The sequence below is a fragment of the Triturus cristatus genome, chromosome 11, assembly GCF_964204655.1.
Source record: "Triturus cristatus chromosome 11, aTriCri1.1, whole genome shotgun sequence".
Classification (NCBI taxonomy): Eukaryota; Metazoa; Chordata; class Amphibia; order Caudata; family Salamandridae; genus Triturus; species Triturus cristatus.
Window position 1 is genome coordinate 1,133,848,504 of NC_140594.1, and position 19,211 is coordinate 1,133,867,714.

The 19,211-nt window shown below is 48.4% G+C and overlaps 1 protein-coding gene across 24 annotated transcripts in view; it reads right to left on the minus strand.

Annotated features, from left to right (window-relative positions):
• The window catches only part of LRCH3 (leucine rich repeats and calponin homology domain containing 3), a 516,524-nt gene that overhangs the window by 108,099 nt on the left and 389,214 nt on the right, over window positions 1-19,211 (minus strand). For all 24 annotated transcript variants that reach the window (XM_085635769.1, XM_085635764.1, XM_085635771.1 and 21 more), the window contains one exon: window positions 16,852-16,929. In XM_085635769.1, coding sequence (XP_085491895.1) covers window positions 16,852-16,929 — 78 coding nt within the window. The remainder of the gene's footprint in view (window positions 1-16,851; window positions 16,930-19,211) is intronic.

The following is a 19,211-nucleotide window of genomic DNA, read 5'->3' on the forward strand; positions in this document are numbered from 1 at the left end:
GTCGTCATATTGGGAGTCATGCTCCGAAGCAGGGTCCGATTGTTCATGAACATCCTGCTCTTCAACGTATTCGAATTGTTCTACCTCTTCGACGCTCTCGACTTCTTCATCCTCGGTACTGAATATGTTAACCGGGTTAGGCGCCGATTTTTTGACCTCCAATCTAGCCGCTCGTCGATTCCGAAGGGTCTTTTTCGACAGGAACCGGGCGCAGGCCATAGACTTGGTCTCATCATGATCCGGTGATAAACATTTGTTACACACCGGATGGACATCGACGTGTGGATATTTTGCGTGACATAGAGGACATCTCTTGAAGGGAGTCCTCGATTCCATCTTCGAACGTCGATCGATGTTCGGACCGAAACTCGGTCCAATAAGGGTGCATAAGTTCGAAAACAAGTATAATAATTTATCGATACCGAACGCAAACAATACCGACGATATCTAAAGGCTTTTGGCCTTAAATAAAGTTTTCCTAACTTGAGCTAAGATAAGCACATCCGAACCCAATGGCGGAAAAAAACAATCTGAGGATGGAGAGGATGCCCATGCGCACTGTAGTCCAGGGGAGGAGCCACCTATCTCGTGATACTTCGAAGACTCTTCCAGGACAACAATATGCAATCATCCGGACCCAACACTAGGCGGCGATCTATGCACAGATATGAATTCAGCAGCCCACATGCCTCGAACCAGTCAAGAGTGCGTCCTTGAATTCAGGTAGAAGAGCAGCCCTTCAAGGAGAGGGTGGTAGTTGTGCTCAGGGAATGGACTCTCGATGATTTACAATACAGGCGATTCCCTCAGTATTTGAAATGTATAATATTTGGGCCTCACAGGTACTTCGTACTCTGGATATGAGTGGTGCCATTATTGCCATTTTTATTAAAAACAATATCACTTTTTAAACCTCCCCCTCACTAATACTAACAAAATCTGAAGCTCTTCCTTCCACAATTACTGCTTTTGTTTACTAATCCCTCTCTCTTACTCTTATGTTCCTGGTACTGCCTAACATTTTCTTCAGGTCGTTAATGAAACAAGAACAGAACTCACTTCTTGGTAAGAACACACGATTATTGTAGGGGACTTCAATATCCATATCGATAAACCTGAGGATAATCACATGGCCCAACTTCTGAGCATTATTCATATCTGCTCTTTAGAACAATTTGTGCAGCGTCCTACACTGAGGCTGGCTACATTCACGATTTAACCAACGGTGCTAAAGCATTTATTCTCACTAACTATATTTTGACTATCAGTTGCTTAGACCATTTTATTATTACATTCAATAAATGTCTTTTGTTAGAGCTAATATAGTTATAGATTACTATGTCTTGTCCGGGTAGATTCCTAGGCTGTACAAAGAAGGCACGTTTAGGAGCTACGATTCATGAATACAAAGATAGTTTATCTATTTCTCCTTGGGCGGAGCTGCAAGATCATCTTAGATAAATTCTAGAGTAAGCCTAAACTGAATAGTGGCCGTCACCCTTCTGCTAAATGACATGTATCTAGGGTGATGGGTGTCAGACTAGCTTTGACGTCTCGGCATCAGGTTGATCAATCCCTTTCCTCCTTGCAATAAAGGTACAACTGGGAAGGCAATGGCCTCTGCTTGAGTTCTGGGTACCTGAATGATTGTCTGGTATTAGTGCCGATTTTATTTAGAGATACCCGAAGATTTTCGCCACCCAGTTCCTTGCACCACCCACAAAAGAAAAACATTTTATCAGCACACACAGTTAACCTAGCTGTTTCGTTATTGGTCTGATAGCTTCACCGACTTGCTTGCAGAACCGTGGTTCGTGATCCTACAGATATCTATCTACTTGGCCAAACAGGTTGCTATAAGTTGGCACTCGAAGACCACACCTGTCTCAGGAGTGTTGCCTTTGTAGTCAGAGATGTGAAAGTAATATCATAAATATCCTCAGAAATGCCAAAATTTTGTCCAGAACCCAAAACTCCTCTTCAAGAATGGCTTTTGTTCATGCTGATTTGGGAGCTGGCGGAAAATCAAGGAATGGAGGCAAGGCGCGCACAGTCATCTTGGATGGATAGGAGTTCCAGAATGTAGAACACTGTGGCAGCAATTACTGTAACTTATCTGCTGAGAAATTAGTCTCATCTCTTTGTCAATGAGAACAAGGAGATACAGGGTTTGGGAGCATATTTCTTCTGCAGCCATGATTACCAAACCTAGTTTTGGCTTAAATCATATTTTGGGACAGTTTGTTTCAAATTTACATTTCTTTCCCATACTACTGACTACAGCTGGAGCAGAACATCAATAATTTTTACTAATTATACCCAACAATGACTTTTTAGATTGTGAACTCAAATCACAGAGTAAGCACTCTCGTATATATCCCAATAACTGCAGAGGTCTTCTCCACAACTGTATAAACACTCACAGTGATCCGGCAGAGAGTCTCTTGGAGGACTATGTAAGCCATCTTCAATGGCACCAGATAAATCCAAGACACTCCCATTTATGTCCTCTTCCGGGCACATTCTTTCACTCAGGCCAAAGACTTGGGACGTAACTGTTGAGACATAGGAGGGAGTTCGATTATGCCACTACGGTGAAGAAGGATGTGGCCTATGATTAAACAGGAACTTCGAGTATTTTGAGTTCCAGGATCAAAAAAAGGACTGTTGCGCCAGAATCTCAACTGGTGGTGGTGTTGCAAGTACCTTCTGAGGCACAGGGAGGAGGTTCTAGGTTCTGTGTGGTATAGTTGGAGAAGGTTGGAGCTTTTTAAAGGGTTGCATTAACCTCCCATGGACCTGCTGTATCATACAGAGAACTGAATCTGATATTTCCAGAACCATGGGAAACAAAATCAGAAAGTATGGGCAGTCAGCTGAAATCTTTTGTTTATATTGTTCTACCTTATACTTTAGAAAGGCTTCCTCTTTTCCCATTCAGGCTCCTCTTACCTGCCACATAACATTTATTATTTGTTCTGATCTTTCTCCTCTCTTGTAACAGCCTTAACCAAAATCAAGAGTTACAATGGTACTCCCCTGTGCAGAGATAATAGCAAACTAGGCAAGGTCACAGCTGGCTTGGCATCATGTTCTCTCAATAAATTTCAGCATTGGTCGCTGATGAGAACCTCATTACATAGCGTGGAGTACTTCGCTTACGGTTTTGTCATTGTCAAGAACGCAATCATCGACGGTGAGTTTCTGGTGGTGAAATAACTGGGTTTCAAGTAACAGTTAAGCTTTATGCAAGAGGGGTCAGAAGGCCACTCACCGAGACAGTTAAAAAGGTCTGACCAAATTAAGGCTTTGAAGAAAACATCTTAACAGCCATCATTGATTTATGTGCTCTACCCAGTACAGGAACAGTAGTTCACTGCCTACTATAGGGCCATGCATGATGCACCCCTCCACATCACAGGGCAGGTTCTGCAGCTTGCATTGTCAAGAAAAGGCCTAAATCTCTGTGCAAATGCTAGAACAGTGTAACGTCAGGACAAACATAAAAGTTAGGATACCAGTATCACAAACAGCTGCGCACTTCAAGGCAGGTGTACATGCCAACTCACCATTCAAAGGACATTCCTGTCCTAGGTTACTGATGACCTGTCCTTGAGGGTTTGGTGTAGAGTTGCTCAGTTTGGCAGCATTCCTGACTAACACCGCAGAAGACGCATCACACATGGGTGAAATTCTCAATGGCAATCAGGCGATGAATGAAATCAGGAAGAGGGGATGTGTCGCAGGAGTAACAAGGTAACAATCTCTACCTTGGAAAGAGTGAGCAGTGTTCGTGATGGTGGGTGTTGGAAACAGCCCCACTCCCACTCCGCAGGGTGGTGGTGGACCTTCCCAACACAATGGGGTAGCTTGGCTCGAGTGGTCAGGAAACAGGCGCAGCGCTAAGCATACAATATACCCATACAATAACCATGCGTGCATCCGTTCCAAAAACGACTCTACACCGTAAAAATTATGAAAATATTCTTCTTTATCTTTTTCTCTTAGTTGCTGATTGGGAAAATAAATAACAATCACAATACACAAATTCTTAAATAGAGCAGGTCAAATAAATATTTGCTGTTTGCTGAAATAAATAGGGGTGATCATAAATAACAGGGCATAAATACAAGTGCAATATATACAGACCATTAAATACTTTGAGGTAATAAATACTGTACCAATAAATACTGTACCAATAAATACTGTACACCAACAAGTCCTGTGGACCTATAAATACAGTGCAGCATTAAATAGATAAGAATTTAATAAATACAGTTTCCCCAATAAATAATTAGAAGTATACAATAACACTCATGAATCAGATGACACTCCAATACTTAAGGGCTGATTTGGCCCAGGCACAGCTTGTAGGGTGTTGAAGGCTTGGGGGGTCCTACTCCCTGGCTGAGGCAAAGGCTGAGGCCTAAACTGAGGTAGATCAAAGGGGGGAATTCCAATACCCTGGCTTTCCTCTCCACACAACCTCTCTAGGTTAGTCCCAGTTCATCCCAGGCACAGTCAGATGGGTTTCAGCACCTCCCTAGCCCCTTAGAGTAGTCTCTCAGGTCTCCACAGGGCCTTAGGCGCCCTCTACTCCACTTACTGCCCTTTTCTGATGTTCCGACGCCGCTGGAGTCGTGTCGACGCCGTGAGGCGGTTCCGGTTCGGTCTCGGCGGCCTCGGCACAGTGTCAGTTCTTTGTCGACGCCGGTAGGCGGTTCCGGTCCGATGTCGGTGGCCTCGGTTCGATCTCGACCTCCGATTCGACGGCGTCGGGCAGTCTCTTCACGAAGTCGACTTCGGGCGGCTTCGGTCCGATGGCGCTCTCGGCTCCGATGACGTCGGCCGGCCTGGCCTCGCTGTCGACTTCCGGCGACTCCGGGGTGCGATCCTCACCCCCGACCTCCGGTGCTCTTCCTCACAGGTTCCGGGCGACTCCGGAGTGCGATCCTCACTCCCGACCTCCGGTGCTCCTCTACCTCGGTCTCCGACGACTCCGGAGGGCGGACTTCACCCTTCCGATGACGCCGCTCACTCGACCTCGGTTCACCTCCTTCTCGACCCTTGGTATTCCTCTCGACCTCCGCCGGCGCCCTCTTACGACCTCAGGCGGCTCCGGGTACGACGTCTGCTACCTCAGTCAGCGCCGCTTCTCCACCTCGGGCTCCAGGTCTTCGGCTACTCGACGCCAGGCTCCAGGGAAACCAGTTCTCAGGTCAGAATCTTGCTGTTTTCTTGGTTCTAAGGCCTGTTCCTGCTGTCCAGGTCCTTAGGATGGTTTTCTTCTGTCTTCTTCCCACACAGGGCTATAGGCTGGGATCCATCAGTAGGGACAAGTATCAAGGGTGGGTTTATGGACCCCACTCCAGGCACAAGTTTCCACCCCTGCTGCTTCACTCCTTCCTCCTTCACTGTTGTGCTCCTCTCTCTTCACCAGTCAGGTGCCAACTGCCAGCTCCAACTGCCAACTGCCTCTCTTATCCTCCCAACATTCTAAACGGTTTCCAACTGTCACACAGTTCTGGAATCTCCTGGAAGGTTCTGGAAAGTGCTGGTAGGTTCCAGTGGATGCTGGTGATGTCACAGGAGGCCACCATTTTGTGCTTCAGGCCCTCAGACAGAAGTTTCAGGGGTAGCTAAAATGGCTCCCTGAATCTGTAGCAACACTAAAAAGTCTGGTGGTTCCCAAAAAGGAAAAATTCAAACAGAGTTTGAGGCAAAAGTGGGACAAAATAAATAATGATGAGGAGGGACCACCCAAAGGGCTGACAGGTCTAACACGCGTCCCCCCCAGCTGAAAGTGGGGAGAGCTACCCAACCCCTTGGGAGTTCTCATCACTAAGGCGGAAATACCTTGAGAGACCGTCTGCATTGGCGTGGTCCACTCCAGGCCGATGTTCCACCTGAAAGTCCATCCCCTGTAGGGAAATAGACCACCTCAACAACTTGGGATTCTCCCCCTTCATTTGCATCAGCCAACGAAGGGGTCGGTGGTCGGTCTGAACCAGGAAGTGCGAGCCAAACAGGTATGGCCGCAACTTCTTCAGAGCCCATACCACTGCAAAGGCTTCACGCTCTATTGCACTCCACTTCTGTTCCCTGGGAAGTAGTCTCCTGGATAGGAAGACCACGGGTTGATCCAGACCCTCTTCGTTGAGTTGCGATAACACTGCCCCAATGCCATGTTCTGATGCATCTGTCTGGACAATGAACTTCTTGGAAAAGTCTGGGGCCCTTAAGACCGGGGCCTCGCACATGGCTTTCTTCAATCTCTCAAAGGCTTGCTGACAAGCCTCCGTCCAGACTACCCGTCGAGGTTGTTTCTTGGACGTGAGCTCCGTGAGAGGGGCTACGATGGTACCGTACCCCTTCACGAAGCGGCGATAGTATCCCGTGAGGCCCAAAAATGCTCGGACCTCAGTCTGTGTCTTGGGGGGTTCCCAGGCCATGATGGCCTCGATCTTCGCCTGGAGGGGTTGCACCGTTCCCCTACCCACCAAGTGTCCAAGGTACACTACCGACCCCTGCCCGATCTGGCACTTGCTGGCCTTGATCGTCAATCCAGCTTGTCTCAGGGCCTGGAGAACAGCTTGCAGGTGACGCAAGTGATCCTCCCAGCTGTTACTGAAGACGGCTATGTCATCCAGATAAGCAGCAGAGAAACTCTCCATTCCGGTGAGGATCTGGTTTACCAGGCGCTGAAACGTGGCAGGTGCGTTCTTGAGCCCAAAGGGCATCACACAGAACTGGTAGTGGCCATTGGGCGTGGAGAAGGCTGACCTTTCCCTTGCTCCATCAGTCAAAGAGATCTGCCAGTACCCCGAAGTAAGGTCAAAGGTACTTAGATATTGGGCAGCTCCCAGCCGGTCAATCAATTCATCCGCCCTAGGGATCGGATGAGCATCAGTCTTTGTCACTGAATTCAGTCCCCGGTAGTCCACACAGAACCTCAGTTCTGGTTGGGCACCCGGTGGTGCAGCTTTTGGTACTAACACCACCGGACTGGACCAGGGGCTGCTAGAAGGTTCAATCACTCCTAGCTCCAGCATCTTAGTGACTTCACTATGAATGCTGGCCTTCACCTTGTCTGACATCCGGTAGATCTTGGACTTCACAGGTGGGCTGTCTCCTGTGTCCACGTCATGGACGCACAGGTGAGTCCTACCCGGGACAAGGGAGAACAACGAAGAGTACTGCCCCAGGACCTGGCGACAGTCCTCCTGCTGTTCAGGAGTTAGAGATGGGGAGAGAATCACTCCCTCCACCGACCCATCCTTTTCTTGAGACGCAAACAGATCGGGGAGAGGCTCGCTTTCCACGTCCTCTCCTCCGTCAGTCACCATCATCAAGATGACTTCGGGCCTCTCGTGGTGGGGTTTGAGGCGGTTGGCATGCAGCACCCGCAGGGGCTGACGAGGGGTCTTCAGGTCCACCAAGTAGGTAGCCTTACCCTTCTTCTCCAACACCTCAAAGGGTCCTGACCAGCGATCCTGGAGGGCACTAAGCTCTCCTGGTTCGATCACCCACACCTTCTGGCCAGGCTCCAACTCCACCGGGTGAGCGTTGTGGTCATACCACGCCTTCATTACTGCTTGGCTGGCTTCCAAGTTGTCAGAAGCTTGCTTCCACAACTTAGCCATTTGGCTCCGGAAGGCCAGCATGTAGCTCACCACATCCTGGGGAAGCTTTCTGGGAGTTCTTTCCCATCCGTCTCTCACCAGGTTGAGAGGTCCACGTACAGGGTGCCCATACAGAAGCTCGAAGGGGCTGAAGCCCACTCCCTTCTGTGGCACTTCCCTGTAGGAAAAAAGTAAACAGGGTAGGAGGACGTCCCATTTCCTCCGCAGGCTTTCAGGCAGACTTCTGATCATGCCTTTCAAGGTTTTATTAAACCTCTCCACCAGACCATTGGTCTGGGGGTGGTAAGGAGTTGTGAACCGGTAGGTCACTCCACACTCCTTCCACATTGCCCGCATATACGCTGACATGAAGTTGGTCCCCCTGTCGGACACAACTTCCTTGGGAAAACCCACTCGGGTAAAGATCCCCATCAGGGCCCTAGCCACAACAGGTGCTGTTATGGTCCTCAGAGGTATTGCCTCTGGGTACCGTGTGGCATGATCCACCAGAACCAGGATAAACCTGTGACCAGCTGTAGTCGGTGGATCTAATGGACCCACAATGTCGATGCCCACCCTTTCAAAGGGGGTGCTAACGACAGGAAGTGGTTCCAGGGGAGCTTTCAGCTTCACCCCTGTTTTCCCACTGGCTTGGCAAGACACACATGTCCGGCAGTAGGTATCGGACGACACTTTCATCTGAGGCCAATAAAAGTGTGGGACAAGACGGGCGAAGGTCTTGTCTTGCCCCAGGTGTCCTGCCAATGGTATCTCGTGAGCCAACTCTAAAAGGAAGGCTCGATAACGTTGAGGAACTACCAAGGCTCGCGACGATCCATGTAGGGGTGCCTTGGGTTCACTGTAGAGGAGGCCATCCTCCCAGTAAACACTGTAGTTCCCTTCAACGTTCCCTGCTGCCTGGGCTTCGGCCTGTCGCCTCAGCCCCTCAAGGGTAGGGCACTCCCTCTGGCCCTGGCAGAATTCCTCCCTGGACGGGCCTCCCTCCACGTGCCACTCGGCCGGGATGGGTAGGTCCTCCAGGTTGGTAACGTCCCCCTCCGCAGACTCCTGGTCCACCACCTCCGGTGGCCTATCCGTCCTACGGGGTGGAGACGCCGAGGCAGGCTCCTCCTGTCCTCGGTTCTTCCCTTGACTGGCAGCTGGCTGGGCCTTTGTTCCAGGCTCCAGCCGGAATGAACTCCCTCTTCGGGTAGTCCCGGACCTTGTGCTAACACAGGCCCAGTCAGGTGTACCCAGCATCTCGGTATGAGTCCGGTATTCCACCTCCTTCCAAGCGTTGTGCTCCATGTCATTGCCCAGCAGACAATCGACTGGCACGGCAGGGCTTACGGCAACTCGAAGTGAACCTGCAACCCCCCCCCATTCAAAGGGAACCTCAGCCACGGGATAGTGGCCGGTTCTGCCGTCAGCCATCGCGGCTGGGTGGAGTACATCGGGAATGACTTGCTCTGGAGACACCAGTTGGCTACGTACCATAGTCATACTGGCTCCTGTGTCTCTCAGAGCCTCCCCTCTTTGGCCGTTGATGGTGATCCACTGCCCATACTTTGCAGTATTTGCGGGCACCTGGATCTTAGGAACCATCTCCCGTTCTCCCAGGGACACTAAAGTGACACCCGCCCACTCCCTTCCCTTAGTTAAGGGCATCTCCTCCCCGAGCACTACACTAGCTACTCCGGGGGGCTTTCCTCCAGTGGGAGGGGGTGATCGTTTCTGACACTTCGGATCTCCTTTATAGTGTCCAACGCCACCGCACTCGTAGCAATGGACAACCCTTGGCTGCTGACTCTGGCCAGGATTAGGGTTTCTGGGTGGGTTAGCCTTAGAGGTGAATCCTGTTCCCTTCCCTTGGAAGTTATTTTGGGGGCCTTTGGAGAACTCCTTTTTCTTTTCCCCTCCCTCTTTCTTCTGGGGGGCGCCCTGTCCGGCCTTTTGAGTATCCCCTCCAGTCCCCCTTGTGGACACCCGGGTACTAGCCCAAATGTCCGCCTCCTCAGCAAGCTTCCGGGGACTGGTCAGCTTGCTATCCACCAGGTGTTGCCGCAGTTCAGGGAAACATTTCTCGAGTAGGTGTTCCTTCAATACTAGGTCAAACAGCTCCTCGTAGTTCCTTACTTCACTGCCCTGAATCCAACCTTCCAGTGCCTTCTTTGCATAGTCCAGGAAGTCCACCCAATTCTGTGTGCCCAGTTTGTGACTACCCCTGAACTTCTGTCTGTACTTTTCCGGAGTTAGTCCAAACTTCCTGATGAGCGCCAGTTTCATGGTGGGGTAGTGGGTTTGCTCTTCCTCTTCGAGGGCCAATAAAGCATCCCTACCAGCTGGAGGCATGTACTTATACAATCCCCCTCCCCAATACTTCGCTGGAACCCCATGGGCCCTCAATGAGACCTCATAGGCTGCTAGCCACTTGGCGATGTCGTCACCCGCCCCATAGCTCGCTACAATGTCCTTTGGCAGGTAAGGTTTGGATTCCCTGGTGGACTCTTGGTTTTGGCTGCCACCATTAGGAACAGGTTGTGCCCCGATTCTCAAAATCTGAAGATCTATTTCTTTCAGTCGCAATTCATGGGCCATCCTCTGCTCCTCTTTCTCCTTTTCCAGCCTTGCTAAGTCCCATGTGAGCTGTCTCTTCTCTCTCCGGTCTGCTAACTCCACTTCGGATAAGCCCCCACTAGAGACAGTGCTGCCCTTCCTAGAAAGTGTCCTGGGCCCTGCTGACAGGTTCCCCACCTCAGGTTGGTACATCTCAGCCCCCTCGGGGTCAGGCTCTCCATCCCTGTCTTCCTCCTCAGCCTTGCTTTCCCTGCGTGCCTCCCCCCAAGCCCTTAAGCTGGTTTGGAGTGCACCCTTCTTTGCTCCTGGGGGACAGTACACCCCCTCTCGCTGGCAAAACTCCCTGAGTTGGGCCACAGTGTACGTGTCTAGATTTTCAAGAACAAACTCCATCTTGCCCACTCAGGTTAGAGGACAGGTTTTGTGTAGTAACAATGCAGGGGGGTACCTTTAGTAATACCTCCTCCCACCACCAGAGTAAATTTGGAAAAAACAAAAACCCACAATTAGGAAGGCCGCTGTGAGAAAACTCCCGGTGTAGGCCTATGGACTACCCACAGTTATTGTTGAGTATATGTAGGCACAGCTCTATCCCACCGCTGAACACCAATTTATGTTGGAAACAGCCCCACTCCCACTCCGCAGGGTGGTGGTGGACCTTCCCAACACAATGGGGTAGCTTGGCTCGAGTGGTCAGGAAACAGGCGCAGCGCTAAGCATACAATATACCCATACAATAACCATGCGTGCATCCGTTCCAAAAACGACTCTACACCGTAAAAATTATGAAAATATTCTTCTTTATCTTTTTCTCTTAGTTGCTGATTGGGAAAATAAATAACAATCACAATACACAAATTCTTAAATAGAGCAGGTCAAATAAATATTTGCTGTTTGCTGAAATAAATAGGGGTGATCATAAATAACAGGGCATAAATACAAGTGCAATATATACAGACCATTAAATACTTTGAGGTAATAAATACTGTACCAATAAATACTGTACCAATAAATACTGTACACCAACAAGTCCTGTGGACCTATAAATACAGTGCAGCATTAAATAGATAAGAATTTAATAAATACAGTTTCCCCAATAAATAATTAGAAGTATACAATAACACTCATGAATCAGATGACACTCCAATACTTAAGGGCTGATTTGGCCCAGGCACAGCTTGTAGGGTGTTGAAGGCTTGGGGGGTCCTACTCCCTGGCTGAGGCAAAGGCTGAGGCCTAAACTGAGGTAGATCAAAGGGGGTAATTCCAATACCCTGGCTTTCCTCTCCACACAACCTCTCTAGGTTAGTCCCAGTTCATCCCAGGCACAGTCAGATGGGTTTCAGCACCTCCCTAGCCCCTTAGAGTAGTCTCTCAGGTCTCCACAGGGCCTTAGGCGCCCTCTACTCCACTTACTGCCCTTTTCTGATGTTCCGACGCCGCTGGAGTCGTGTCGACGCCGTGAGGCGGTTCCGGTTCGGTCTCGGCGGCCTCGGCACAGTGTCAGTTCTTTGTCGACGCCGGTAGGCGGTTCCGGTCCGATGTCGGTGGCCTCGGTTCGATCTCGACCTCCGATTCGACGGCGTCGGGCAGTCTCTTCACGAAGTCGACTTCGGGCGGCTTCGGTCCGATGGCGCTCTCGGCTCCGATGACGTCGGCCGGCCTGGCCTCGCTGTCGACTTCCGGCGACTCCGGGGTGCGATCCTCACCCCCGACCTCCGGTGCTCTTCCTCACAGGTTCCGGGCGACTCCGGAGTGCGATCCTCACTCCCGACCTCCGGTGCTCCTCTACCTCGGTCTCCGACGACTCCGGAGGGCGGACTTCACCCTTCCGATGACGCCGCTCACTCGACCTCGGTTCACCTCCTTCTCGACCCTTGGTATTCCTCTCGACCTCCGCCGGCGCCCTCTTACGACCTCAGGCGGCTTCGGGTACGACGTCTGCTACCTCAGTCAGCGCCGCTTCTCCACCTCGGGCTCCAGGTCTTCGGCTACTCGACGCCAGGCTCCAGGGAAACCAGTTCTCAGGTCAGAATCTTGCTGTTTTCTTGGTTCTAAGGCCTGTTCCTGCTGTCCAGGTCCTTAGGATGGTTTTCTTCTGTCTTCTTCCCACACAGGGCTATAGGCTGGGATCCATCAGTAGGGACAAGTATCAAGGGTGGGTTTATGGACCCCACTCCAGGCACAAGTTTCCACCCCTGCTGCTTCACTCCTACCTCCTTCACTGTTGTGCTCCTCTCTCTTCACCAGTCAGGTGCCAACTGCCAGCTCCAACTGCCAACTGCCTCTCTTATCCTCCCAACATTCTAAACGGTTTCCAACTGTCACACAGTTCTGGAATCTCCTGGAAGGTTCTGGAAAGTGCTGGTAGGTTCCAGTGGATGCTGGTGATGTCACAGGAGGCCACCATTTTGTGCTTCAGGCCCTCATACAGAAGTTTCAGGGGTAGCTAAAATGGCTCCCTGAATCTGTAGCAACACTAAAAAGTCTGGTGGTTCCCAAAAAGGAAAAATTCAAACAGAGTTTGAGGCAAAAGTGGGACAAAATAAATAATGATGAGGAGGGACCACCCAAAGGGCTGACAGGTCTAACAGTGGGCCTTTCAGTATTTAATAGGACTTGAACTTCAAATGATGTCCCATTCGCAAACAGGTAGCCTGTTGTCCTCCTGATGTGCCAATATCAACCACCCGGACTGCTAGTTACTCAACACTGAAAGAATCCGGGAGTGGTATTGTAGGAAGCTGGCTCTTTAGGTGATTTATAAATATGATATACCATGTAAAGGGTCCAGGGCTTCCCCTTCTAGTGGACAGGGCTTAATATGCAATCCGAAAGTGCTCTATTAGGGGGTAGTGTGGTCGAGCAGCCTTAGGCTTAAGACAGAGGAGTGCGAGACATTTGAAAATACACACAATGATCAATAAATGACAACACAACACAAGGACAGCCATACCCATTTATGAAAATAGCCAGTATCTTTATATACGTTTAGCATCAGAGAAAAATTGTTCGGATAAGTAAATTTTTGAATATAAATTCTTTTTACTTTAAAAAGTGGACACAGTGCAGTTTATGTTACCCTTTCGAAAGAAGAACAAGTTCTGCAAACAGGTATAGTACAGCGACTTACAAGAGCAATCTCAAGGAATTAAGGTGAGTGGTAGGCAAGATCCAAGGCAGCACCAAAAGAACACCACCAGCGGCACGGGGACGGACGGGTACAGGATGCAAAACAGTGTCGGGAGCCCAATGTATTTCAATGGAGATTGGTCACTGTGAAAAGAGGCTGCAGGCTCAGGCCAGGAGGCCAGTAAGGCTGTACTAGCAAGTGGGCTCAGCCCTTACAATGCTCGGGGATGTGGGTGGGGGCACATTTAGTCCTCTTCTCCAAGGTCCAGGGGCGACAGGTGCACAGGTATCTTTAGGCATTGGTTTTTCCTTACAGGAGAAGTCATGGTAGAGGGAGCCTGCGTGCAGAGACTGCAGGTGACTGAGTCCAGGAGGGGTGAAACCACAATGGACTCGAGCTCTGGAGGACCTTGCTGGCACAGTTGGCCCAGTTCAACTCAGGCCGGAGGCATAGGAGACAGTGGTTGCTTCAGGTGCCAGGTTTTGGCGGTTCTGGATGCCCTTAGAGTCTTCCACTTTGGAGGTTCTTCAGAACAGGTCTGCTGTTCATTGGAGGACTTGAAACTTTTTCGAAGGCAGGCTGTTCTCCAAAGTTTCTGGAGTCACCAGCTGCTGGTAGCGTCGACTGGCGCAGTGTTCGACGAAGGTTGCAGACAGGCCTTTGGGGCTTTGGCCAAGTCAGATGCTCTCTTCAGTCTTCTCTGCTTTTGCAGCTCTTCGGTGTCCTCTCTCTTCTTAGGTTGTCAGGATCTGCTTCTCTGGTGCCAGGGGCTCTCCTAAATACTGAATTTAGGGGCGTTAGGAGAGTGTAGGATAGTAGCCAAGGCGCTACTGACCCTTGGGGTCACTAAGCCCTCTACATGATCACTTCCTGTGGGAAGTGGGCATAACGCTGTCCCAGAATTCCTAGGTATGCCATCACAAAGATGGCTACCTCTGAAAAATCATGTCCACCTCGCAGTTAGCCCACCCTAGGGAAAGTACTAGCCTAGGGGTGTGGCACGCCTATCTGACTAGCTAATTTTTCCATCTGTTTAGGTGGCAAGTGCTGCCCTTTGAGGCAGCAGCTCCGTTGAAGCTCGCCAGCCCAAGGAGGCTAATCAGCGGATCATCCAAGGGGTTGTTACACCATCTTCCCAGACAGGCTTTTGTTCTGGGTCTTCTGAGAGCAAAGGCTCTCACCCTAGGAGGTCAGAACAGTGTCTAGTGTGGCAGACTGGCAGAGTCCAGTAAGCAAGCACACCAGAGGCTGGTAGGTTTTCAGGGGGCACCTCTAAGGTGGCCTCTGAGTGCATGTATTGATAAATCCAACACTCACATCGGTGTGGGTTTATCAAGCCGAGATGTTTGGTACCAAACATGCCTATTTGTAGTGAAGCCATTATGTAGCTGGGGAAGTAATTTTATCCGGTGTCCAGTACATGGTTTAAGAAGGTTTTCCTGGTCACTTGCACTGGCAGCAATAGGGCAGACCAGCACATGGATTTATCTGCTCATGCAGATATGCCCTCACATATAATATTAAGCACACTGCTGTAGGGCTGTCAGGCCTACTGTAGGGGTGACTTACAATATATACAGTGGTAGGTGACATGGCACACAGGGATGTGGGACGTGTGACATGTGTTTTCACTTTTGTCTGCACCAAGACAAGCAGCCTGCAATGTGAGGACCCCTTTTTAGTACCTCAGGTCCTGGGTACCAGGGTACCATTTTCTAGGGACCTACAGAGGGTGCTAAAGGCTTTTTCAATTGGGAGAATAATTGTACAGTCTTTGGGGGAAAGCTCTGGCACTGTGGACCAGGTTGCCAGGAACCCAGTGCACTTTGTTGAAATCCAATCATGTACAAGGCAAAAAGTGGGGGGTAAACAATTCAAAAAGGGGCACTTTGCTACAGATATGACACATGGTTTTGACTCAATTTTTCTGATCACACATTCAAGTGGGAGTCAGGAAGAAGTCAGCGTGCTCTGGAACAGAGGAAGGATACCACTAAGCATTATGTGTTAGGTGGAGACCTCATACTAGGTCAGATAGGGTATAAAATGTAACATTCTTCTGAGAGAGTGCGTGTGTGTATTGAGGCGGGAAAACTCACAAATAATAACCGTATCCTGTCCTTCAACTAGCAACGAAAATCGAAAAACGGGCCAAAATTACCAGCCCTTCACTGAGAAAAGTACTGAAGAGGATACTCTGAGACACTGAGTAAACTGAGAAACAGCCAGAAATCAAATTATGTGAATAGGTAAAATAAAATAAGTGAGCCCAGGGTGCATTCAAGAGACATTAAGCCAGAAAGATTGATTGCTTGGCTTGCAACACTTTCAAGAGCATTAAGAAACCCAAAAGCCTGCTGTAGTTACAACTCACAGTTACATACACTTTTTGTAGCCCCTCAGACAAAATCCATTAAAAGTGATCACAGAAGGGAAGCCGAGACATCAAACCCACCGATTTACATTAGCTCAGCCTTGTGTAGAGCCTGCTCTGCACAATATGTCCTGTATTCTTTGGATGGACAACTGGAAAAAAAACCACTCCACCACCTGTTTTCCTGTACATTTGGTAGCTGCCCCTTCAGTACTCTTGTGAGTTAATGTGATTCAAATCAGTGTTAGACACTTTAGCAACTATGTGCTTTTGTTTAACCGTGATGATGAATTTGAGAGAGCTGGCTTCTCCCAGTACAGATAGGGGTGCATTTGGATGGAGAGTCCGATGTGTGACGGAAATTAAATCATTTATTTTTCATAAACAAAACAACATTTTAACTGGTTTAAGAACCCATGATTTCCACAAACGAACTGAGTGTTTTTGGGGTTGTCAGGAGACTGTTAAATTTCTATTCTGAAAAGAAAGCCATGACCCAATCATTATCTGCATTTTCTCCTTTTGCCTTCACAGGACCATTTTCTTAGCAGTTTAAGGATAAGAAAAGAAAACTTGTCTTTGAAGTGATGTGGGGAATGTACATCTAATCAAAAAGGTTAGCATTACGGTCAGTTACCTTAGAAGTTACAAGAGCTCACAAGTGTACCATATTTTAATATTTGGGAGGCTCCCAGTATATATAAATGCCGTGATTCTAGGCCCCAGTGTTGCTCTTTCAAAATTTGTGAGTTCAAACTTGTGCTCTGGGATCAATGTGAGGAGAAGATGCAAAGGTCTGCTCTTGTTTCAGTCACTATTAACAGTTGTTGCCTCAGCAAAGGACAACATTGGCACTTTTACTTTTGAATGAAGTTCATTACAAGTGTGCTAGTTACAGACGCATTGTTAATACAGGGCGCCTAATTTTCTTGGCCACTAATTTACTGCACTGCCTATACAATAGCTGGAAAGAATAAGATGAACTGGAAAAAACCCAGAAATATTCAATGGTGGTGGAAAATCAAACTAGACAGTATGCAGCCATTTAAACCTGCAATTATTAAACACCTCCCGCCCGCCCTGTAAACAGTAGAGGTTCATTGGTTTCTTCACATTGTTTCATGACAGGATGCTACAATGGTTACCTGAGGTACACCGATTTTCCGGCAAGCTTCCAGGAAGTTCTCCACATTTCGCCTGCATTTTGCCATCGTAAGTTTAGGCTGTTTGGGGGAAACAAACATCTATGTGATGCAGGCAATTAATTTAACAGGAATTCTGATCACTTCGAAAACTGCAACAGGGCCTGGAAATTACAGCAGGAAGAGGCAAAATGCTCTGATGAAGCACAGATACATTTCAAAGTGACGAGAATAAACTATCCTATTAGGAGTGTGATGCTCGATAAAGCTTGGGAACTCGCACCAACTGAAAAAACAAGTACAGGGGGCACATACTACCCCATGAGAGGTGTGTACTACCAATACACCTTGCTCTTGCAGCGGTCCCCTGCTACAGTAATCCTTAAATGCAGTTTACTTTTATGGGGTCATGTGTTGCACTTTACAGACATAAGCAGAAATTTTACTACAAGGTCGCCAAAAATTATAAATTGTGGATTTTAGTTTTTTTCAAACAAAGTTAACAGATAAAAGTATTGAGCTCTTTACAAACTCGCATGTACTGCGTACATGACACACACACTTATATGCAAATATATCCAAGGAACTCGACAATGTAAAGTAAAGATCGACACTCAAACTCAGGTTGCCATCCAAAAAGCGTAGATGTGAGACACTTGATCTTTGTAGCAGTAAATTGGATTTAAAGGCGTCTGAGTGGAGACGACAGACTACGGCACCGCTGGTGATCAGATTGCGTGTCGGAAACCACCAGAGCTTCGTGAAAAAACCACCAACCAACCGAAAAATCAACCAACCAACCAACCAAACACGTTCCCAATTTCCACACTGACCATAAATGCAAGACAATTAGCAACCATTCTCACTTGAAACAGTTCATTTTGCCCAGTCGTGCATTCCTAAGAATTATCAATTGTATGCATACTAGAACATCTGTTTGATGAGGTCAGCTAGGGATTGGAGCTCTACAGTGACATCATTCACCGGGAAGCCCATTTTAAGTCCCAACAGCCACTCTGTTCAGATCTATTTAAACCAAAACCAATGGGTTGTCAGTTTTCTATTAATAAGTGGCAAATCCGCAACTTTTATTCCAGTAGCCCACCACGGTGCATGAGGGTGGAAATGTAGTGAGAAGAGGCATCAGAAAGAGTGCGAGGACTTTGAGCCCTTAAAAGGCAGTATCAGTTTCAACTTAGCATAACTGAAGCATATCCCTAAGTTGTCCGGAATCCTTTCCCTACATTTACTTTGTTTGAAACAATTTCACCTAGTTTTCGAGTGACATTTTTTTTTTTTTATGTGGGTTTTAAAAGTTTACAGCAAATTAATAGTACAGGCTTGTGTAGCCTGGCTTAAAGGATGCTAAATTATTTTTTGTGTCACATAAAAATAAAAAAATAAATCACGATCTTGCCGTAGTAAAGTGAAGATGTAATACACAAATATACTATTTGGAAGAAAGTGCTCTGGGTTACCACAGGTCGGCAGGGCTAATCAGCATTTATCATTATCAATGGAAAATTGAAACACACCCCTAGTCAAATTACAAATGTCCCTCTTCACTGTCTAAGCATTGGAGACAGTGAGTTTACCCGGCACTCGGGATACCAGATAAATATTTACAGTATTTTCTATACCAGTTTTCTTGAGCTTGTTCTCACTCTGCATCTTCTTGCTGTTTTTACAGGTCACATTCTCATATTACACCATCTCCTTCTCCCACAATAGTTCATCACGAGGAGGGCACATCTCTCCCAAAGTCTTTAGATCCCCCAATCTCCAATCATCCCGCCACCCAGCCTGATCTCCCTGCTTTCGATATTTACTTTACCCCTGCCCCTTCTCAGTGACTGACTGATTGATTCTCTCAGTGATCAGAGAGATTTGCCCCGGCCAGATGGACAGCAGTCACTGAATCACTCCTGCAACTTCTCACCCTATCCAGCACTCAACCTGCCCCCATCATACCTCATCCTGTTAAAGCCTCTTCTCCCATCTTGTTGAACCGTGACCTAGTCAACCATCTCTCTTCTGCTTACCGTCCCTCTCCAGGTTCACTTCCTGACTCAATTGAGGCTGTCTTCCATGACACTCCCAGACTGTCTCCCCAATACCTGCCTTGAATATGGGCTTCCTGCTCCTGGTCCCTCAATATGCATGTACCTACACTTCATAGCATCAGCCACCCCACCCCACCCCACCCCACCCCCTAATATATAACCTTTATCCACCCACTTCATGCCACAGTTTACCTTTTCATCAGCTCTTGATCAACCTCCTTTATCCCCCAGTTTGTATTTCTACTTTGTTAATTAACTTCTTAGTTGGCTCGGCCCACCCTAAATGGGTGCAGGGTTGGT